Genomic DNA, 24,358 nt, shown 5'->3' on the forward strand with positions numbered 1-24,358 from the left:
ATTCTGTGTCTCCCTCGCTCTCTGCCCCTCCCCTGCTCATGCTCTGTCTCTCTCTGTCTCTCAAAAATAAATTAAAATGTTAAAAATTTTTTTAAAAAAGAATGGCTGATAGGTTTCATATCCTAAGCCAACTCTGACTGATCGATAGTGGCTGCATAGAAAATAATATTAACACAGGTTCTGATGCTACATCACAGCAGAGCAAGAGTTTTATGGTTATAGATATTTGCCACTTACAAGGAGGAAGGAAGAGATGGCATTAAAAATGAGCAATAACGTATTTGCATTTGTCACTATTCTCAGATTGGAGCTGTTTTACATGTCCTATGCAATGTAATTCATACAAAACACTGCACATTGAATATTATTCACTTCTTATCAATGAGAAAACAGACTCAGAGAGTTTAATTAACTTGTCCAAGCTCACACAGCCAGTGAATGGGAGGGCCAGGATTGAAGCCAAGGTCTATACCCCTAGGAATCATGCAGTTTTTACCACATCTCCTGAAGAAGAGGAATTTCACTGAGCTCTTGAAAGGAATGATAGATACGGATTGGCAGAAATGACAAAGAAAAAAAATCTGTGCACAAGCACAGAAATGGAAATCACATACAGACAAGAGCTGACTGGCCCAACTAGAGTAGTGGTGCCTGTTGGGCAGTAATGACCAGAGATTCTAGAGACCCAGTGTCCAACTGACTGAAAGCTTGGACACAAAAAGCTTTTAAACCTAAAAGATTTATTCTTCTAAGTTTGTTTGTTTTCTGAACTTCTAGCGCAGAAGCAGATGAAGTAGTAAACAGTAGTAGGTTCAAGACTTCTTGATTAGGCTGTGTAAGCTTTCTTAACCTACCTTAAGGGGCTTAGGGTTCACCCTCTGTCCATCAATTCTCCTTTTTTTCCTAAGTTTGTTTATTTATTTTGGGGGGGGGCATGAACGCAAGCAGGGCAGAGAGAGAAGGAGAGGGAGAATCTCAAGCAGTCTCCACATGCTCAGCACAGAGCCTGACTTGAGGCTCCACCTCACAAATCATGAGTTCATGAATGGAGCCAAAATCAAGAGCTGGACACTTAACCGACTGAGCCTCGCAGGTGCCCTGTCCATGAATTTTCTAATTGTTTTTTATTATAATAAATGGGGAGTGCCTGGCTGGCTCAGTCAGTAGAGCATGCAACTCTTGATCTTAGGGTCTTGAGTTCAATCTCCATGTTGGGCATGGAGCCTATTTGGAAAAAAAAAAAAAAGATATATTGCAAAAGTCCCAAATAAGAAAAAAATGCATACACTTTAAAGTATTGCCCCAACCTTTAATTCCATTCCCCAAAGGTAACTTCTTTTTTTCTTTAAGTTTACTTATTCATTTTGAAAGAGACAGAGACAGTTTGAGTGGGGGAGGGGCAGAGAGAGGGAGAGAGAGAATCCCAAGCAGGCTCCCCACTGCCAGCACAGAGCTTGATGTAGGACTTGAACTCACCAAATAGTGAGATCATGTTCTGACTGGAAACCAAGAGTTAGATGCCTAACTGAGTGAGCTACCCAGGCACCCCTGAAGGTAACTTCGGTTAATAGTTTGGGGTGTAACCTTTCAGATCTTTTGTATATTTAGAAATACACATATGTTATATAATACACATATATAATTTACATATTATATGCATATGGACATATACAATACTTTGTTATAACATATTTAATATATAATATACAATACAATATATTTATAATTTATTACATGTAATATATACTATATATATACTATAGTATTTTACATGTACATATGCATGTATAATATATAAATTATATTTATTATACATACTGAATTTATAGAAACTAAATTTATGTCTTCAGGATTACATATCATATATAAAATATATTTCAGGATTACATATATTATATATATACATATATTATCACTTATATATAATCCTGAAGACAAATTCAGTTTAATCATTCTTAGTAAAGATAAAAGTCAAAGGGGGCTCCTGGGTGGCTCAGTCAGTTAAGCGTCAGACTTTGGCTCAGGTCATGATCTCACAGTTTGTGGATTCCAGCCCTGCGTCAGGTTCTGTGCTGCCAGCTCAGAGCCTGGAGCCTGCTTCGGATTCTGTGTCTCCCTCTCTCTCTGACCCTCCCCTGCTCACATTGTCTGTCTCTCTCTCTCTCTCAGAAATAAAATAAAATATATTTTTTTTAAAAAGTCAAAGGCCAAGAAGTCTGAGCTGGAATTTTTTAAACTGCCTTTTCCTTTGTGAAAAGCCACATTCCTCACAGGGATATTAACATCTCCTGAAAAGGGCTATCAAAGCTTCTAACAAAAGGCTCTTTAAAAAAGCAAAAGCTTGTTCTGATCACTTGGTCCCTAGATTCTAGGGCAAGAATTTAAGCTTAAGTGCTCCTGAAGGAAGAAGGAAGTGTGGTCTAGTGCCTGTGCAGAACTTCTGAATCAACACCAAGGACTTCCTTGTCTCCTCGGTATCAGTTGATGAGAAAAAGAGAGAAGAGTTTATCAGAGGGGCCTAAGTGAACTCTTTTGTTGGACCCCCCCACCCCCTCAGCACCTAATTGGCGCCACTGTGGGTGTGCCTCTCACGCTGGTTTTCTTTCCCCTCTGAACCTTCTACAGCTATCCATGGGCTTGTTAGGTTTCGGTTTCGTTGCCACTTACCTTCCGGAAGCTGCCATCAGCGCTTACCTGGCCGCCACGGCGCTACACCTTATTCTGTCCCAGCTGACTTTCATCTTCGGGGTTATGATTAATTTCCACGCTGGTCCCATCTCCTTCTTCTATGTGAGTGCTTTCTACCCTCATCCAGAGATACAAGTGCACACCCCCCCCCCACCCCTTGCCTCCAAAAGGAAGTGGACCCAAGTGGAGAGATTGCTGCATAGGCAGCAGAGTCAACAAGGTCCTGGAAATAATCTCAGCTCTTCTAGATTCACAGTCTTAATGAATTGCAAATGCCTTTGGACCATGTTGTATACGGTTATAATTAACATGTTCTCAGTTGCATTCACCATTTTGCCCAGCCCTTTTAAACAAACATGATTTACATTAGAATTTGGCTTTTAGAGTACTGTAATCTATCATAATTGTTCCCATTACATGTATTCTAAAACATCTAAAGAACGTAAAATGCTGAATCGTCCCTTAAAAGAGTGGCATAGAAGCCACTCTAGAGAACATATATGATCTAGAAAAATTAGTAAAGAGTAGGCTATAACCCAAACTCCTGGGTCCTTTTCATTACACTGAAACACATAAAATGTGCTCTCTCCTTATTGAGCATTATTTTATTTTAATATCTCTTTTTCAACTTAAAAAATGTATATCACTCCCCTCACTGTGCTAATAATGTATATTTTCTTACTGAACTTACTGAACTTACTTGAGAGAATGTCATCTTCTAGCTTTAGGCAATTATCCTACCCCTTTCTAAGCCTCTGTAATTTTGTTTTCTTTCAGAATATAGTTAACTACTGTGTAACTCTCCCCAAAGCTAATTCTACCAGCATCCTACTGTTTTTAACTGCTGTTGTGGCCCTGAGAATCAACAAATGTATCAGAATGTCTTACAATCAGTACCCCATCGAGTTTCCCATGGAAGTGTTTCTGGTAGGTGTTTTGATGCCCCCAATTCATGCTTTAGGACATTTAAAATGCCTACTTTCTAAAAAAAATTTTTAAATAAAAAGCAAGCAATCTAGGAAGGGAGAGGACCAGAGGATACTACAAAAATAATAATTTTTAAAAAACATATGTTAAATTGTGACAAAGCAGAATATATTTCATTTTAAATACTAGCTTATATTTGTAAAGCATGCTTATTTTTATTTTTTAACAAGTTTCTTATTTTATTTTTTAAGTTTATTTATTTATTTTGAGATAGAGTACGCAAAAGCAGGAGAGGGACAGAGAGAAAGGGAGAGAGAGAATCCCAAGTGGGCTCTACACTGACCGCAGTTCCCCATGTAGGGCTTGAACCCACAAACCATGAGGTCATGACCTGAGCCAACATCAAGAGTCGGACGCTTAATGACTGAGACACCCAGGTACCCCAAACATGCTTATTTTTAAAGTACTTTTTTCCATTGCCCTTTTTCATGCAATTTCATACATAGGGTTTTTTTTTTCCTTATGAAAGAAATCCAGGCTCATTCTAGCAATTTTGAAAAACATAAGAAAAAAATGGAAGAAAAGAAAGTCCTCTGGTTGCACCTCCCAAAGTCAACTACAATCAATAATTTTGGGTTTTCAGTTATTCATTGTTTTCTTCTTTCAAATATATGACAGGCTTATGCTCAGTGTTGGTGAATTTCCACCTTCTTATACATAGAATTTTGTTTCTATTCTATTTTTATTTTTTTTTATTTTTAAATTAATCTCTACCCCCAACGTGGGGCTCAAACTCACAACCCTGATATCAAGAGTTGCATGCTCCACTGATTGAGCAAGTCTATGCCTCTGTTTCTATTTCATTTATTTATTTTTAATGTTTATTTATTGGGGAGGTTGAGTGGCTCAGTCAGTTAAGCATCTGACTCTTGATTTAGGCTCAGGTCATGATCTTACGGTTCATGAGTTCCAGCCCCGCATCAGGCTCTGTACTGGCAGTGCAGAGCCTGCTTGGGATTCTCCCTCTCTCCCTCTCTCTCTCTGTGCCTCCCCTACTGTGTTCTCTCTCTCAAAATAAACCAATAAACTTAAAAATATATATTTATTTTTGAGAGAGAGTGGATGGGCTGGGGAGAGGCAGAGTGAGGGAGAGAGAGGGGAGAGGCAGAGAGAGGGGGACAGAGGATCCGAAGTGGGCTCTATGCTGACAGCAGAGAGACCAACGCAGGGCTCAAACCCATGTATGGAAAGATTATGACCTGAGCTGAAGTTAGATGCTCAACCAACTGAGCCACCCAGGTGCCCCTGTTTCTATTTTAATAGTGTTGTTATTATACTGTTATTCAGCCTCCTTTAATCCTCAGTATGCTACACTAGAGAAATTGAGGGAGAGGAGATCTCAAATGGATTGCCTAATCCATGTCACTAGTAAGTAGCAGAATGGGGGCTCACCACTATCTAATAATAATATTTCTTCTTTCTTTTAAAAAATTTTTAATGCTGGGGCACCTGGGTGGCTCAGTAGGTTAAAACCTCCGACTTCAGCTCAGGTCATGATCTCACAGCTTGTGGGTTTGAGCCCCGCATCGGGCTCTGTGCTGACAGCTCAGAGCCTGGAGCCTGCTTCGGATTCTGTGTCTCCCTCTCTCTCTGCCCCTCCCCCACTCACATTCTGTCTCTGTCTCTCGAAAATAAACAAACATTTAAAAAAATTTTTTTAATTTTTAATGCTTATTTATTTTTGAGAGAGAGACAGAGACAGAGTTTGAGTGGGGGAAGGTCAGAGAGAGAGGGAGACACAGAATCTGAAGCAGGCTCCAGGCTTTGAGTGACAAACACAGAGCCCAACTCAGGGCTCGAACTCACGAACCCCAAGGTCATGACCTGAGCTGAAGCTGGACGCTTCATCGACTGAGCTACCCAGGTGCTCCTCTTCTTTCTTTTAAAAAAGCCTACTGGTAAAATTAATCTTTGGCAGTTATAGTTAACATTTTTACAATGATAAAGACATTTTCATAAATAAAGTTCAGGTTTTTAAAGTCAGCATTTCTCATATTAGGATCGCTGAATGCTCGGGTATCCATGAGAATTAATTTCCCCTTAAGAAGTGTTCTGTTGCAAAGATCCTGAAAGTTCACCAAATGTCCATACATTCCATCTATTTCCCAGGTGCCCTGTAGTTAGGCAGGACCATGCGACTTTGGGGCCAAAGCATAGGAGAAAGGGTGTGAGGCTCCATGTTCTTTCTTCCCCTGCTGTGGTAATCATAGGACTGTATGTTAAAATAATAAGTCCCCCAGGTGGGATTAGCCTGCATCCCTGAAGCACTATTTGCAAAGAGGTTGCCTCAGAGAGACGCTGACCCACAATAGACTCTGTGCAGTCAAAAAAATAACACTAAGATCTCATGGTTCCTATGTTACTACAGCGTAACCTATTCTATACTAAATTATGCAGGTCTATACTCTGCATGAATGAAAGAGTATGGGGATTGCTTTGGAAATTGACACCAAGTTCTATGTCATAACTGTCGTCTATTCTAGTTGAGGTTCATATTCTTTCATCGTTGGAATAGTCGAAAAGCTATTAATTCAGAAAGGCCAGAAATGGAAAGGCTACTTCTGTAAAGGACTTTCCCAATCATTGGACATAAATAATGGTACCCTGGAGCCCAGGGGACAATGTGCACATGGAATTTGAGAAGAAGTGTCACAGGCAATCTTTCCTTTCTATGGAACCCAGCTCAGCTGTGGTACCCTCGAGCGAATGTTCCCAGTTCACCAGTTGAGGTTTTGGAGTCACCAGCAGGTGGCATCTGTGACACAGATATGGGTCCTCTTTCTAATGTCAGCTTTACTGAGGTAGAATTGACATCTAAAGTTGTAAGAGATTTAAAGTGTACTTCACGGTGATTGCACGTGCATAGATATTGTGAAACGATTCACCCATCTAGTTAGTGAATATTTCCATCACCTCACGTATTTATCTTGCATGTGTGTGTGCGCGTTTTGTGTGTGTGAGAGAGAACATTTACATTCTACACTTAGCAAATTTTTTTAAAGTTTATTTGTTTTGAGAGGAAAGGGAGTGAGAGAGTGTGTGCAAGCAGGGGAGGGGCAGAGAGAGAGGGAGATACAGAATCCGAAGCAGGCTACAGGGTCTGAGCTGTCAGCACAGAGCCCGATGCAGGACTCAAACCCAGAAACTGTGAGATCATGACCTGAGCCAAAGTCGAACGCTTAAACTGACTGAGCCATTCCGGTGCTCCCTACTCTTAGCAAATTTTGATTATACAGTGCAATGTTAGCAACTATAGTCACCGTGCTTTCCATTAGATCCTCAGACCTTATTCATCTTAAAGCTGAATGCTTCTGTACTTTCATCAAACTTTTCCTGTTTCCCCCAACCCACAGCTCCTGACAACTACTTTTCTACTCTCTGTTTCTATGAGTGTGACTGCTTTTTCTTTTTATTTATTTATTTATTTATTTATTTATTTTTAAATGTTTATTTTTTCTTGAGAAAGTGCAAGTGGGGGAGGGCCAGAGAGGGGGGGGGGACTGAGGATCTGAAGTTGGCTCTGCACTGACAGCAGCAAGCCCAGTAAGGGGCTTGAACTCACAAACTGTGAGATCGTGACCTGAGCCAAAGTTGGATGCTTAACCGACTGAGCCACCCAATCAGCCCTGTTTTTGTTTTTAGATCCCACATATAAGGGATCTAATACAGTATCTGTCTTTCTTAGTCTGGGTTATTTCACTTAACATAATGCCCTCTACGTTCACCTATGTTGTCACACATCAAACCTCTCTCTCTTGTTTTTTATCTTAGAGAGAAAGAGTGCAAGTGGGAGAGGGGATCAGAGGGAGAGAGATCGAGCCTGAGAATTTGAAGCAGGCTCCACACTCAATGTGGAGCCCGATGCAGGGCTCGATCCCACAACCCTGGGATCGTGACCTGAGCTAAAAATCAAGAATCAGGGGCACCTGGGTGGCTCAGTCGGTTAAGTGTTCGACTTCGGCTCAGGTCATGATCTCATAGTTCATGGGTTCCATCTCCGCGTCGGACTCTGCTGACAGCTAGCTCAGAGCCTGGAGCCTGCTTCAGATTCTGTGTCTCCCTCTCTCTCTGACCCTCCCCTGCTCACGCTGCCTCTCTCTCTCAGAAATAAATAAAACATTAAAAAAAATTTTTTTAATCAAGAATCAGATGCTCAACTGACTGAGCCACCCCCATCCCCTCAAATCAACCCTCTTCTGAGAGACAGCAGCAACAGGGATCTTAGTGATGTTCCTTCAAGCAACCTCATAGGCAATGAATGTTACCCAGGGTGATAACGAAAGGTAAGGCATATAGAGGGTGCTGTGGTTGTCTATGGCTGACAGATTAGTTTGTGAGCCACAGTTAGACATTCCTTTGGGGGATGCTATAATTAGGATGCACCGTGGAGTCCAGTGGGGGAGGAAACTGAGGCCCAGAAGTAAAAGTCAGTGGAGACTTAGAATTGTTGCAGTTTAAACATTAAACTTTTGGGAGGATCTACTTTACACTCAAAGGTTATCAAAGCCTGCAATGCATTACACAGACATATGTCAAGTCAAGTGATTGGGAACACTTTCTGCCGAGGAGCAAGGATTAGAGATGTATAGAACTGGGAAAAGACCTCCATATTTCCCCTGGCAGTGAAGAAAATGGGAGAGGGAGGGTGAGAGCAGTTCTGCCTGAGGGTATAAAAAGCTTCATACAGCACCCACCAAGACACAACTGTCTAGATGTGCTGCAGGAGAACCACCCACCAGTCTGTCCTTAACGCAGTAGTGTCAAATAGTAAGGGAAAGTTTCAAGGCAATATCTGGGATCCAGGTACAATACACTGACAAATAATTCAAGCATCCTATAGCTATAAGAGATTATACAAGGGTGTCTGGGTGGCTCAGTCAGTTAAGCATCCGACTTCGGCTCAGGTCATGACCTCACGGCTCATAGGTTTGAGCCCCACGTCAGGCTCTGTCCTGACAGCTAGCTCAGAGCCTGGAGCCTGCTTTGGATTCTGTGTCTCCCTCTCTCTCTCTGACCCTACCCTGCTCACGTTGTCTCTCTCTCTTTCTCTCTCTCAAATAAAAACATTTAAAAATTTTAAAAAAAGAGATTATACATATTACAGGTTCCTAATTTATATATACGTGTATATGTGTGTTTATTTGTGGGTGTGGTTATGTAAGTTGTACAGCAAACACCAAACAAAAGCATCAAAATAGTTGTCTTTAGGTGATTTGTTTCTGCTATTTAATTTTTCATGTTTTCTCTGTTCCTTTATGAGCAGATACTACCGTACACTGGAAACAAAAGAGTTCCTTGGCCAGTTTCCACGCTCCTTGTCCCTTAACTATGTAAAGAACAAAACCCTCCTCCAACTGAGGCTATGATCCAGATTCTTCTTTCCATTCCAATCTGTAGGGTTCCCAGGGGTCTTTGCCAGATCGCAGCATCACAGACAAACTGACCACTATCCTGCTCGGCATCTGGTTGAACTCTCAGAGTAGACGCTGGGAAGGATTTGTGTGCTGCTAGGGAGAATGGGGTAAAGCAGCTCCACATTTATTATTCGAAGACCTGGGCATTCAGTTCTTTTGTCTCTGGCTTCATTTGCTTTGGCGTGAGTTCTCATCTCTATAAGATGTAACCATGCTGGGCTGTCTATTTTTCTGCTAGTTGAAATAGAAAGGAGACTTGTCATTTTAGGAGTAAATGAAAGGGAGGTTAAAAAAAAAGACAAGTAATGGCTTTGCTGAAGACTTTTTCTTTGTGCTGTCAAACGCTGCTCCGTATTTATTAAGTGTCAATCGGTAATGATTCTCAGTCCCCCAAAGGCTTATTGATATTGGTACAGAGTACCTAGATCTAAAAACTTTTGCACCTGAAGCCTTTATATAGCTACTACCTGAAAACATGTTTCTATTGGGTCTAGATATTTAAAGCTAGTGAAGACATCCATTTGTTCCCATTGTTATATCAGAGACCAAGGCCAAAGTTGTTTTTCATTCTGGCTACAATGCTAACGAGAGGTTAGGGAACGAAGAGCCAGACATGATTTCTGCCATGCCTGCTCCATGGACCTGGCCCGATCTCTCTCTCCAACCTTAATGCATAGGGAGGGCCACATGTCTTATTCCCTAAGCTCGGCTCCTAGAAGCAGAGCATAATATTTAGATGATCATATGCATTTCTTTAACCCCTACAGATTCTTGGCTTCACTGCATTTGCAAACAAGATAAGCATGGCCACAGAAACCAGCGGGAAGCTCACTGAAATGATTCCTTATAGGTCAGTAACTCCGCTTTTCAGGCTTACTTTACCCTCTCTGTTAACTTTCGCTTAGCCTCTGCCCTTACAGCCTGATTGATGTTCCCCACTAGCAGTCTGGACACAGACAAATTTTGGTAATGGGCTCAAAGTCATTTAAAACTATTTTAATGTCTTTTTATTTATTCTTGAGAGAGAGAGCATGAGCAAAGGAGGGGCAGAGTGAGAGAGGGACACAGAATCCAAAGCAGGCTCCAGGCTCTGAGCTATCAGCACAGAGTCCAATGCAGGGCTCGAACTCCCAAACTGTGAGATCATGACATGAGTCGAAGTCGGACGCTCAACCAACTGAGCCACCCAGATGCCCCTAAAATTCATTTTAGAATACAGAGGTTCGTGCTCGCTTCGGCAGCACATATACTAGAATACAGAGGTTCATGAAGGAGGATGGGCTAGGACAACCCTGTGTTTCTTCTCTGGTCAGCCTCTTAACTCTCTTCCCATTGTTGAGCCAGTCAGTCCCCTTACGCGAGGAAAGTGTTGGAGGCGCTGATAACCAGAGGGATTCACACAGTTTTTTCCGCAGTGCATCACAGGCATTCTCAGCTTCCATACCTGTCTAACTAACTGTCAAGGATGGAATGAAAGATGCATCTTTTCCCAGCCCCTCTCCTGGAGTTCAGTGCTCAGGAGATGACTGTTCCTTCTGTCTTCACCCACTTGCACTGAATCGGTGTCCTTAAGAAACATTATTTTCTTATGCTGAGTAGGAAGCTAGCTTCCAGGAGTCGGGCATATGCAGTTCTTAAGGACTTGCAATTAATTTACATTATAATTCTTACCAGTGACTATGGGTCACTCTTGCTTCTGTTAGGGAAGTCTAATTTCTGTAACCTTGATCAGATGGAAGTGTTGAATCCTAACCACTAGACCACCAGGGAGCACCTAGTAACCTTGATCAGATGAATCACTTTGGCTAAAGAAGCCAATACACTGCAGTTTCTTGACTCACAGGCAGGCTTTTGAAGAGCACTGTTCATTTCCTAAGGAAGGCTGCTCAGTGAGGAATACTGCAGCACCCGTGATACTGGCAGACTCCACGGTAACACAACAGAGGCTACTTGGATGAAAAGCAGATTGGATTAGTCTCATGTCCTACCACTTCTTCGTGAACTCTGATGATGACTAAGTCATTTGAAATTCTGGTCAATTAAAAAAAATACATGAGCAGACCACCTAGGTACCAGGGAATGCAATCAGGAACCAGACTGACTCTCTGCTCTCAGAACAAAATACCGATAACAACAATAAGACCGATGCTTTACAGAATTATTTTATTTCATTTGCACCTCACAGTAGCACTCCTTTTTATGGCTGAGGAAACTAAGGCTTACCAAATTTAAATTACTTGTCCACGATCACACAGTTGGTCAAGGGCAGAGCTACTTTTGAAGCCATTTCTATTTATTTCCAAAAGCTATGATTATAATCATTCCATCATACACATCAGTATGCTTCTGTTATTGATGACTTAAAAACCACACAGTCAACTTTTGCTTATGTTTTATCCTCAGATTCGGAGTATAGGTAGACAAATGAACATTTCAAAATCTAAATTTAGGGGCGCCTGGGTGGCTTAGTCGGTTAAGCGTCCAACTTTCGCTTAGGTCATGATCTCGCGGTTCGTGGGTTCGAGCCCCGCGTCAGGCTCTGTGCTGACTGCCAGCTCAGAGCCTGGAGCCTGTTTCAGTCTGTGACTCCCTCTCTCTCTGACCCTCCCCTGCTCACGCTGTCTCTCTCTCTCTCCTAGAAATAAATAAAAAATATTTTTAAAAAAAATCTAAATTTAGATATTGGTTTGAACTTCCGTTTTTATTATGTATGTATCCCTGGTTACTAAAGATTAGAAAATTGAACAATTTAAATTAGTTCTTTCTGTGTCCGTGTCCCCTAGGTTAACCTAGGGGTTTTTTTAAATAACCTAAGCTGCTAAGAAAGAATTAAATGTGAGAGAAGAGCAGAAAGAAAAAACTGTAGTTTGTATCATCGTGCTAAGGTTTACTAACGTAGTTTTGGGCAATTCATTTCATTTACTGTATACTTCTTTGGGACAGCCACAAAATACTTTTTTTAAGTTTATTTATTTATTTTGACGGGAGAGGGGCAGGGAGAGAGGGAGAGAGAGATTCCCAAGCAGGCTCCGCACTGTCAGTGCAGAGGGGCTAGAACTCATAAATCATGAAATCATGACCTGAGCTGAAATCACAAGTCAGATGCTTAACTGAGCCACCCAGGTGCTCCTGGGACAGCCACATTCTTATCTAACTTCTTAAAAATACGAAAAGGGGAAATTTAACAAAAGGTTTAATAGCTATCTGCCTTTGAGTATTCAGTTATATTTCTATCTAGCTCATTAATCTGGAAGACAACCAGGTGTTTGTAAGTTAATAGGGAACTAGCATAGACACAGTTAAATGATGGAGGAAAAGATATTCAAAAATAGAAATTAGAGGGGCCCCTGGGTGGCTCAGTTGGTTAAGTATCTGACTTTGGCTCAGGTCATGACCTCCCGGTTTGTGAGTTCGAGCCCCGCATCAGGCTGTGTGCTGATGACTCAGAGCCTGGAGCCTGTTTCAGATTCTGTGTGTCCCTCTCTCTCTGCCCCTCCTTGGCTCTCACTGTCTCTGTCTAAAAATAAATAAACATTTAAAAACTTAAAAAAAGGAATTAGATTTCTGTATATAATAATGGTATGAAATAAGAAGATGGGAAGAGATAGTGCTTTGAGGTGCTAAAAGTGATGCTTCCTACTTTAAGGAAAATGAAATGGAAAATATATAACTAATAAATTTTAATTAGATGAAGGTTTAAAAATACATCACATAATTTATTTTATTTTATTTATTTTATTTTTTTTACAAATAGTTTATCGTCAAATTAGTTTCCACATAACACCCAGTGCTCATCCCCACAAGTGCCCTACTCCATGCCACATAATTTATTTTAAAATAATTTTCCAAAGTCATATATAATGCATTGTTTATTATACTGGATTTAGATTTTACACAAAATTTTAGAAGTCAGTTTTGAGTCATAGATCTGTGTCTTAATGAAATGATAAAAAAATAATCAGAAGAATAAACATTTCAAATAGCAAATCTCATCTAAAACATTTAGAAGATTTTTTTTACTTAGAAAATAAACCTAGAGATACAGCAATCAAAACATATTTGTGCTTCCAAACACTTTATAATTTTTTTTTAATGTTTATTCATTTTTGAGACAGAGAGAGACAGAGCATGAATGGGGAAGGGACAGAGAGAGAAGGAGACACTGCTGCCTCAGTGCTATTCTATCTCGTATTGTTATTACTTTTTTTTTTTTTTTTTGAGGAAGAGGGAGAGAGAGTGCGTGCCTGCCAGCAGGGGAGGGGCAGAGAAAGAGAGAGAGAATCTTAAGCAGGTTCCATGCTCAGCACGGAGCCCAACGTGGGGCTCTATCTCATAATCCCGAGGTCACGATCTGAGCCAAAACTAAGAGGCTGAAGATGCTCACCCAACTAAGCCAGCCAGGCACCCCTCTTATTGTTATTTTTAAAAAAGGGTCAGGACTGCCTGCCCTGCATGATAAGGCTGCAGTAGGGAAGGAGACAATAAATGGTTCCTGCTCTCTAGGAATAATTCCCCCATTTTATTCCAGCTTCCTGTTTCCTGTGACTCCAGATCTGAACATTCTTCCTGAACTAATCTTAGAAGCCTTCTCCTTAGCTTTAGTGAGCTCCTCTCTGCTGATATTTGTGGGCAAGAAGATTGCCAGTCACCATAACTACCATGTTAATTCCAACCAGGTGAGATGACAGATTTTTCTGTTATTTCCTCTGACCCTTAAGTCTTTGTTCTCCAATCTGAGCCTCCTGTCAACATGAAAATTGCTTTCTTTTTTTTTTTTAATGTTTATGTTTGAGAGAGACAGAGTGTGAGTGGAGGAGGCGCAGAGAGAGAGGGAGACACAGAATCCGAAGCAGGCTTCAGGCTCACAGCTGTCACCACAGAGTCCTATGTGGGGCTCGAGTCCACGAACCGCAGGATCATGACCTGAGCCAAAGTCTGATGCTTCACGGACTGAGGCACCCAGGTGCCCCAAGACTGCATTCTTTTGTAACTAGAGAGTCAGTGAGACCAACATTTTAATCATAATTACCAAAGGATTTTTGAGAAGTGTGGCATATTTAACTTGGAAGCCACTTAAATTAACATGAGTGTTATTCGCCCAGAACGGCTGTGGTGTGGGGAGGCAAGAAGATAACATATGGCATCATGTTGTTTAGCTAGCAGAATTCCTCTCCTCTTGATTTCATCTTCCTTTCCAAATTCTTAGGAGTCAACTACATACTGAGGTGCAATAAGAAATGCTAGGGAATATCAAAACCAGGCTACTAGCATAATTAAATTGGTCTCCTGGAAACAGTCCTAGTTTTCTTGTTTTTTTAATCTTCCAACTATTCTTTTTTTTTAATTTTTTAATGTTTTTTTATTTATTTATGAGAGAGAGAGAGAGAAAGAGAGAGAGAGTGTGTGAGCAGGGGAGACAGACTTTTAACGTTTATGTTTGAGAGAGACAGAGCGTGAGTGGAGGAGGGGCAGAGAGAGAGGGAGACACAGAATCTGAAACAGTCTCCAGGCTCTGAGCTGGCTGTCAGCACAGAGCCCGATGCGGGGCTCGAACCCACGAACCGTGAGATCATGACCTGAGCCTGAAGTCGGACACTTAACGGACTGAGCCACCCAGGTGCTCCAATCTCCCAACTATTCTGAGTTTGACCCTTTTCCTAGGACTCAAAAGAGAAATGTGGAAGAAAGAGTTGTCCCACTTTGATTTTAAGGCAGTATGGAAGGAAGGGAGAAAAAATAGTATTATGTCATCCTAAGTCCCAGTGAAAGGGAATAATAAGACAAAAATTTCGTTTCTCACTTTGAAAAAGTGCTTTTCTTAGGATTGCTAGCTAAAATGAAGATTCAAGTTAATCCAGAAATCAGTTTTGCCATCCTTTTGTTCTTTATAAGAGTATTTCTGGCATGCCTGGGTGTCTCCGTTGGTTAAGTGTCTGACTTTGGCTCAGGTCGTGATCTCACAGTTGGCAAGTTCAAGCCCCATGTTGGGGTCCACGCTGACAGCTCAGAGCCTGGAGCCTGCTTCCCATTCTGTATTTTCCTCTCTCTCTGCCTCTCTCTCTCTCAAAAATAAATAAACATTTTTAAAAAAAGGACTATTTCTGTGTTGTTTGAAGTCATGTAAACAAACCCATCTTCATACATAAGAAATAGACAGTATATCTTTATCTCAAACCCAAGTCCGCATTCTTCAACAAACAGCAGGCCTAACACATTTGCCATTTCTTTCCAGGATTTAATAGCCATTGGCCTTTGCAACGTCGTCAGCTCGTTTTTCAGATCTTGTGTGTTTACTAGTGCGATTATCAGGACTATTATCCAAGATAAGTCTGGAGGAAGACAACAGGTATGTTGAAATAGAATTTTATTCCTAATATAAAAACATATTTATATCTATTCTGTGTATATTCCCAGAAGGGTATTTTCTTAGTTTAACCATGTTGCTGCTTTAATGTTATGTTTGTTAAGGAAGATCTCTTGGAGAAACCTGGATTTCACACCTGCCTAAATTTTTGGTTAGATTTTTTTTTGTCCTAAAAGCTATTTGTCAATGTAGAACTTGAAAGTCATTTTCTATAGAAATATTATTCTACATGATGGTTTCTATGGATTAGTCCATTCAAATCTATTTTCCATGTAATACAACCCTGAAGAATAATATTTCAGTAAACTAACCATCACTTATTAACATTGCTTTCCCTGGAAGGATATATTCCTGGTCCTAGTCTGGGGAAGTAGTAATAAATACAACTCTCCCCATCCTAGCTGCAGAACTAGAAACTTTCCTAGCTTCCTCAAGGGGCATGGCAAGAGCCTTTCAGAATAGAGAATAAGGCCTTTGTCTAGATGAGCCTAGAGAATTTATGACCATTCTGCCTTTGAATATGAGAAAATTATCCAGGTCACTTTCTTCAGGTGTTCTGAATTAGTAAACTAAATGTGTAGGTCAGAGGGGAGAGAGGGAGAGAGAGAATGATGACAGAGAAGGCTCTAAAAGCAAACTCTTTATCTAATTGCAGGCTTGAGATTTTATAAATCCAATGTTCATGGGTTCTGAACTAACTAGATTATAGTTCCAGCTCTACAATGTGGGATGTGCCCCAGCTCTGCTATGTAGCATGATGAAATGTCAAAGAACTATCAGTCAAAACTGGCGTAAGCCTGGGGAATTGGTTAGGGCTCAGAAGGCAGAGAAACAATGACAGAGGTCAATAAGAAACTTAGGCCACAGACGTATGGTAAAAAGGTACAGTGATGGTCAGAAACTGAAGTGTCAGGTGAACGGGTGCTAACTTTTCACTGGGGGTTGGGGGGGGGGGGGCGGGAGACAAAGTGTCCCAGTCCATGGGTAAATAGGGGTGAAATATAAGGTGAAATCCAATAAAGGTCAGAAGGGGAGGGAACTTGGGTCTAGAGTTAAGATCGTGTCCTATCACTTCATGTGGACTGAGTTTTGTCATAAAGCTTCTGCCAGACATGTGGCCTTGAAGGTGTACCTCTTTTCCACTACTATTTGATGGAAAGAAGGAACTTGGGCTATGGTGAAAAGAAGAATGTTCTGTGCAAGTGTGCAAAAATATTGATGTCCATACGAGAGAACTTCATGATAAGAAGCAGAAATGGCAATCCCAGACATTAGTCCCTACTAACTTTTGACAACCCTCTTCATTCATTTGGTATATAAGCATGACATAAATTTGGGGAGAAAAGAGGCACACAGTTGGAAAAAATTAAATCACAGGGCAAGTAATATTAAGTACAGTATAAGCTTCATAAATAAAAAGTGTCAGGGGCGCCTGGGTGGCTCAGTCAGTTAAGCATCTGACTTGGGTTCAGGTCACGATCTCATGTTTCGTAGGTCCAAGACCCTCATCGGGCTCTGTGCTGACAGCTCAGAGCCTGGAGCCTGCTTCAGATTCTGTGTCTCGCCCTCCCTCTGCCCTCCCTCCCCCTCTACCCCCAAAAGAGATAAAACATTTTTAAAAATTAAAAAAAGAAAGAAAAGAAAGAGAGTATAAAATGTCTGTGTTGTATTCTTTTTAGAGGGATCAAACGGGACAGTGGAGGGAGCCTAGATTTTGGAGTCATCCAGCCAGGTAGACTGAATCCTGATTCAGTGGTTCCTAGATGTGTGACCTTGGACTTTTGATTTTTGAGGTTCTAGTCCTCATCTGTAAAATGGGGATAAAGAGAACTTTTCGGTGATGAGAATTAAATTGATACTAGTGCCTATCTTAGTGCCTGTCACTTAAGACGTTCAAAACTCACAGCTTCTATCCCAGCTCCCTAGGGTCCTGGCCAGTGCTTGGCAATCTGCCCTTCTACTTCATGGAACCCACTATGTATGGAGTAACGGGTGTCTGAGGGTCTCCATGTCCACAGTGGCTGTGGCTTGTGGGAACTCACATTGCCTTGAATTCCCAAAGAGAAGGTAGAGTCCGTTTTTGTTCAAGCAAGCCTGGAAAAGTGATGGAAATGAGAATAGAATAGGCAAATATGCATGAGACGCAAAGTTCTACATGCTTGTTGTCTCTAGACCCTGTTCAGACATGGAGTCTGAGATTCGGAGAGCCATTGAGCATCCTCCTAAGGCACAATGCCACCCAGGATGGCCCTGTGGCCCCAAAGCCCACTCCTTTGTACACACAGTCATTGGCAGGCCTCCCAGCCCTCTCTCAGTGGCAAATTTTATGGGATTCAGTGTCCAGTTTGTACTTGTTTATTTTATTATTTCTTTAAGTTTTATTTAGTTAAGTCATCTCTTCACCTCACGTGAGGCTGAACTCACAACCCCGAGATCAAGGGTCCCATGCTTTTCTGAGCCAACCAGGTGCCCCTGTACTAATTTAAATCTAGGTTTAATGCAGCTTATTTTAGCATCCGCATATCTGTGTTTTCTTAAATCAAAATGCAAAACACAAAACAAAACAATAACAAAGAAGAAGTGGTAGGAAGGAAGAGTCCTGATGTATTTTCCTGTGCTGATCAAAGTTGTTTTTCTATAGAGCCAACAAAGACCACCTAAAGGAAGACCCTTAGATTAGATCCTGCAACAGCCTGATGTGTACATTGGCTGGAGGAGTTTATGGCCTCAGTTGCTTGTTTCAGTTCTACAGGGTATAAAATGCTTGCCCTTAGAACTTCCTGACTTTCTGTTGTAGGGGTCCATTTTCCTAAATCCCCCCTTTCTATACCACCATCACCTGCTATCAACTATGAAGCAGATGGGATGGGGAAAGAAGTAGGAAATTGATTTCATCACTATTACTTTCAGTGATGCATTTATATTCAAATAGCAGTGAGCAGTGAGAGGGAATCCAGTAGGAAGGTTTTTTTTTGCCTCCTTTTTTTCATACCTAAGAAATAAAGAGAAAAATGAGAGAATCATTGCTAAGCAGTTGCTTAATGGTTTAGCTTTGAGGGACTCCCCCGGCTCTTGCTTGTATATGCCATTGTTCTCGTTTGTGGTTACTTTTTTTCTCTCACACACATCCCCCAACACCATGGGAAATTACACTGCTTTCTATCAGTTTTTATTATTTTTTAATGTTTTATTTCTGAGAGAGAGAGAGGTAGCGCGAGCAGGGAAGGGTCAGAGAGAGAGGGAGACACAGAATCTGAAACAGGCTCCAGGCTCTGAGCTAGCTGTCAGCACAGACCCTGAAGTGGGGCTCAAATCCACGAACCATGAGATCATGACCTGAGCTGAAGTCAGACGCTTAACTGACTGAGCCACGCAGGTGCCCAATCAGTTTTTATTCTTAGGGGCTTAAACAATGGAAATATATCCATAGAGGATGTATTGAGTTCAAGACTATGTCCAGAGGGGTGCCTGGCTGGCTCAGTTGGTTAAGCATCCGACTTCAACTCAGGTCATGATCTCATGGTTTGTGAGTTCAAGCCCCACCTCGGGCTCTGTGCTGACAACTTGGAGCCTGGAGTCTGCTTCAGATTCTTGTCTGTCTCTCTCTCTCTCCCCCTCTCCCAACTTGCGAGTGTGCTCTCTCTCTCTCCCTCTCTCTCTCTCTCAAGAATAAACATTTAAAAAAATTTTTTTAAAGACTATGTCCAGAAAGCCTTGAGACTGTAAAGGGAACTATCTATGTAGCTTAATTTGCTCTATCTGCCAGTCATAACCACTGCTCAGCAAGCAACGCTGAGTCCAGAGTGGTCAACCCAGCCAACCTAGAACCCTGAGCTGTTATCTGCAGCCCTGGCTCACATTTGTACCTCTTTTTTTATGTCAGTGAAGCAGAGGAAAAACTGAAGTAGGGAAATCAGAAATGATTATCACTGCATTTTTAAGAGGAAGCGCTACCGAGGGGTGCCTGGGTGGCTCAATGGGTTAAGTGCTGGACTCTTGATTTCAGCTCAGGACATGATCTCATGGTTCATGGGATCAGGCCCTACATTGGGCCCTACACTGACAGCATGGAGCCTGCTTGGGATTCTCTTTCTCCCTCCCTCTCTATCTGCCCCTCTCCCCATCTCAATATAAATAAATAAACATTAAAAGGAAAGAAAGATGAAGCCCTACTGAAGCTGTTGAATGGGAAGCTATCCAAGCTCCAACCAGGACGGCGAGGGGTGAGATATTTACTGATATGGAAAGTGGAGTGGTTGGGATTTTAGGGTTGACAGTGATGAGTCCACTAGGGATTTTCTAGATGGTTCCAGGAGGAGTTAAAGTTGGGAAGGAAGGTGAGCCGGACTTGAGGAGACTCCAGCTTCACAGTGCAATGCTATGGCAGTAAAGATCCAAATACCTGAGACAGTCTGGCACTTTGCAGAAAGCATTCACACCTCCATTTGATGAATACTGACTGAGTACCTAGTTGTGTGTTTAGCACTTTGCCAAGCCCTGAAAACACTGGTTCAATGAAAATGCGCTTGTGCTGGATGGTGACATTCAACTCCTTTTAAGCAAAAATGACACACTTCTCACCCTGCAGACGGCATCAGTTGCAGACAGGGACCAATTCGTTCCTGATGGTCTCTCTCCAACTGGCTCTGTCTCCTCAGTTTGCATCTCTGGTAGGCGCAGGTGTGATGCTACTCCTGATGGTCAAAGTGGAACGCTTTTTCTACCAACTGCCAAATGTAAGTAAAACTGAGAAAGAATGTGGAGTAGGGAAAAGACAAGATCTCCCCATTGGATCTTCGCGAGGCATTCTTGGCCACCCAGCACAATCTCTCATCCTTCTTCCTTTAAGATAATAGGAACCACCTCACCGGAGTGGGGATAGATAAGATAAAATTTGTAATAGAAACAGAATGGTGTTGAGCTAATCATATGTGCTCAAGAAACGTTAGATATTATTGTCATTCTTCTCATTTTCATTGATCTTCTTTTTATGGCCTACACTAGAAAGTAAGCTGTATAAGTAAAGATTCAGTTAAAGATGACCAAAAATAGACTTCAGAAGCCAGAACGCCCCTCACCGACTCAGGCTTGGAAACTCATTGTGTATGCGTGCCATCTGTTTCCCAAGCCGTTTCCAGAAGGCCTTGTTCTGCATTCATGTGAACTCAGCCGCCCGGTGACAGCCTGTCTGCCTTGTGGCTAGTTCACAACACTAGAAAGTAGGGGTCCGAAAGTTGAGTTGAGGTATTCAGCAAGGCTGCCTCTGTATACTTCTGCGCCATTTCTCCCCTTTGTGAGAGCCTGATCATCTTGTGTTTAGAGATGCCAGGTGCATTCATTATTGACTATCATCCATTTGTTCTCTGTCACCATCTAGACCAATGCTCAGTGACCATGATTTCCTTTTAAATTTCCTTGCTGTTCCCTTTAGCCATTTTTAGATAGTGCTGAGGGAGGTGGGAAGAGGTTTCATTATTGGGGCAGCAGCTTGGTGACACGCTGAGACAGCTGTCCCTGAAGCCAGAGCGGTCATGTTAGCCTTATCCTTTTGAACACCTCCATCCCATCCGGTGAATAATCAGGTTTCAGAAGAGCAGAACTACCTCAAGGCTGTTGCTGCATTCTGCTCTTGTGATTCAGGGATCTTGGAGCCCAGCCCCGGAATCTATGCCCGGAGGGTGGGATTAAGCCTGGATTTATCACACAAGCTGTCTTCTGATGCCCAGCAGAAGTCATCTCCAGAATTTAGTTTATATAGCGCCTTTGGCGCTATCACTCGGAAAGTCTCAGGAGGACCCCTCACTAATTTACTCTGAACGGTGATATATTTTTTTTCTTTACAGCTAAAAGAATCAGAATTTTTAAAAATTGCAAACATACAAAAATTTCTCAGGGGGACTCCCAGGTGGCTCAGTCGGTTAAGTGTCCAACTCCAGCTCAGGTGATGATCTCACGGTTTATGAGTTTGAGCCCCGCATTGGGCTCTGTGCTATCGGCGAAGTGCCCGCTTTGGATCCTCTGTTCCCCTCTCTGCCTCTCTCTCTCTCTCTCTCTCAAAAATAAATAAACATTTAAGAGGAAGATTAAAAATCTGGCAGAATCTACTAAGGGCATTCCTTTATTATCAATATGTTAGAGACAGGACGGCCCTTGCTTTTGGCTAACCACATTATGTCACATTATTTTTATAACATTTTCTGGGTGGGAACATGTGAACACCATCTGATCAGTGGAATATCTGAATTGTTTTAATAATGGGGCTCTGTGAGTATTAAACTATGAATGAGGCCTTCATCCTTGAGAGATTATGGACACTTTGTTACAAAATCCTTATTGGAGTAATTGGCAGGGTATCCTGTCCAGGATCTTAACTGGTCAGCAAGGGGACCACCACAATGTAACGGTTCACATTCAGAAAGGTACACTTTTTATTGCATATGACTGTGAAAAGATTTGTTTCATCTTCATACTCCCTGCTCAAGCCAAAAATCTTGCAAGAACCTGGGAGGTTGAGTTTCTTTTCCTTCCCACCGCATCTTCCTGCAAAGCGCAGAGCATGTAGTGATTCTTGATTGAAGATGAAGGTAGGAGAGAAGTGATGCCTGCTGACTTCATCCTTGCCCGTCCCTCCTCTGCTGATCTACTGAGCCCACTGGTCACTGAGTCACCAGAAAACCAGAAAACCAGAGTAAGCTTAGACCCTGCCATTCCTGGTGGCAGGATCAGTTCTAATGCCCAGGCAGAGCATACACAGAAAAGACAGCTAGAAAAAGACTGAGAAACGTGAACCTCATGCAGGGACTTCATGAAAACAAGAAAATGTTTCTTAGAGTAGGTTAGAATGTACTTTATTTTTTATTTTTATTTATCATTTCTTAATGTTTATTTATTTTTGAGAGAGAGAGAGAAAGCACAAGCAAGGGAAGGGCAGGGAGAGAGAGGGAGACACAGAATCTGAAGAGGGCTACAGGCTCTGAGCTGTCAGCCCAGAGCCCGACGCGGGGCTCGAACCTGTGAACATGGAGCTGAAGTCGGACGATTAACCGACTGAGCCTCCCAGGCACCCCCATATTCTGCTTTGAGGTCCTGGTGATTTTTTTACATTTCTGAGTGGCAAGGATGACTTTCTGTGGTTCCTTTGTGAAGATTCCCAGAAGGAAAAATGAAGCTGGGCTTACCTTTTCCCCCCTTGTAGGCTGTGCTGGCTGGTATTATTCTGAGCAACATCCTCCCCTACCTTGAAACCATTTACAACCTACCCAGTCTGTGGAGGCAGCACCAGTTTGACTCTGTGAGTACGGATGCACTGGCTGAGGTAGGGAAGGACAGCGGGGAAGGCTGGAAAGAGGGAACGAGAACAAACAGAAGAGATCAGGGTGAAGGACCCTAGCGAGTCTTTGATAACTGATACTCAAGCTTAAAAAAAAAAAAAAAAAAAAAAAAAAAGAGGTGTCAAGGTTATGGGTGCATGGAATACTGAGATGTCATTCCAACTATGCAAAATTAAATAAAAAGAAGTGGCCACAGTTAGATATATCTAGTTAAAAGGGTTTGTCACACATTACATAGTCGAATGACTTTTAATCCAGTTAGTGTGACTCCGTGCCAAGATAGGACACAAATCCTGCTGAGAGAAGGCGGGTCTTGTCAGGCAGGAAACTGTTGGAGCACCCTCCTTCCATCTAGAGCGCAAAACTGGGGACACACAGGGGAAACAGCAAAAAATAAACCACGGGGGATATAATACGATGAAAGGAGAAGAACCCCGGAGGGGCAGAGAAATGAACGGGGGTAGTTTTCAGATCTGGGTCCCCGAGGAGCTAAGCGGGTATGTGGTCCAGTGTGGGGGTGCCCCTTCTAGTCCTAGGAAGAGGAATAGCCTTTCCAGCAGGATTGGAGCCCAGGAGGGAGAATGACGTGGGGACAGTAACTGGTGGAGGAGGAAGCAAATATTTAAGGGAGTTTCAGCCTCTCTGCTCTGTGAAGACGAAAGTCAAGTTGCTTGCTGAGAGCAATGGAGAAGGTGGTGAGGTAAGAGCTCAAAATGATGTTAAAGATTCCCAACAGCCATGATACAGTCTTAAAATAGCAGCTACCATTTGGTGAGTGCTCTGCATTGCTTTGGGAATGGTATTTTTATTCTCAAAAAAGCCTATAAAGGAGATTTTGTTGTCCCTATTTTGCACATGAGGTTTCAAGAGAGAATTAAAGAGAAAAGTGATCAAGGACGCCGACAAGAGCAGCTAGGCAGCCTTGGGACCCAGTCATTTGTGAAGGTGGTGGTCCAGAGGGCTGTGGAGTTTGTTCTCTACATCTCAGGTGTTGGGAGGGAGCGGGAGGGAGATGGTGGGTTGAGAGACACAACTGGTGATTTTCCCAATTGTGCTTGTTGTTGTGGTCTTCCCTTCCCTGTCTTCCCCCTTCTCCATAAGATTATCTGGATGGTGACGTTTGTATCTGCAATTTTCCTGGGACTGGATGTGGGGCTACTTGTTTCAATAGCCTTCGCCTTCTTCGTCATCACTGTTCGGTCACACAGGTACTTTGTCTCAGGTGACAGGAGGCTGGCCGTGGCGAGGTGAGGCAACTTATGACCTGAAAGCACATAACGTTTCCTTTCAGAACCAAGATTTTCCTCCTGGGTCAGATCCCTAACACCAACATTTATAGAAGCCTCAATGACTATCGGGAGGTAAGACTCCAGATCAGTCCCGCTCCTCCACCCGAAGGGTGGTCTGGATCAGGCCCGCTGCTTGGTTTTTCTACAACAATCCCTTTGCTGTTTTTTGCTGTACTACAGACACACATTTGCTAAGGCCGGGAAAGTGATGCAGGCCAGTGGAGGTGGGGAACTTAAGTAGGTAAATCCATAGAGTGCTGCAGCCAGTTAAGGATCGTGTCCTTT

General features: G+C 42.3%; 1 protein-coding gene across 3 annotated transcripts in view; it reads left to right on the forward strand.

The window, feature by feature from the left end:
* SLC26A8 (solute carrier family 26 member 8) overlaps window positions 1–24,358 on the forward strand; it is a 69,647-nt gene that overhangs the window by 30,972 nt on the left and 14,317 nt on the right. For 2 of the 3 annotated variants that reach the window (XM_039235247.1, XM_039235245.1), the window contains exons 6-14: window positions 2,626–2,790; window positions 3,466–3,615; window positions 9,857–9,939; window positions 13,618–13,765; window positions 15,322–15,435; window positions 20,112–20,189; window positions 22,649–22,744; window positions 23,886–23,992; window positions 24,076–24,145. In XM_039235247.1, the coding sequence (XP_039091178.1) occupies window positions 2,626–2,790; window positions 3,466–3,615; window positions 9,857–9,939; window positions 13,618–13,765; window positions 15,322–15,435; window positions 20,112–20,189; window positions 22,649–22,744; window positions 23,886–23,992; window positions 24,076–24,145 (1,011 nt within the window). The remainder of the gene's footprint in view (window positions 1–2,625; window positions 2,791–3,465; window positions 3,616–9,856; window positions 9,940–13,617; window positions 13,766–15,321; window positions 15,436–20,111; window positions 20,190–22,648; window positions 22,745–23,885; window positions 23,993–24,075; window positions 24,146–24,358) is intronic. The other variant, XM_039235246.1, reaches the window with a different exon arrangement.

The sequence above is a fragment of the Hyaena hyaena genome, unplaced genomic scaffold (genome assembly GCF_003009895.1).
Source record: "Hyaena hyaena isolate Hyena2069 unplaced genomic scaffold, ASM300989v1 scaffold_96, whole genome shotgun sequence".
Classification (NCBI taxonomy): domain Eukaryota; kingdom Metazoa; phylum Chordata; class Mammalia; order Carnivora; family Hyaenidae; genus Hyaena; species Hyaena hyaena.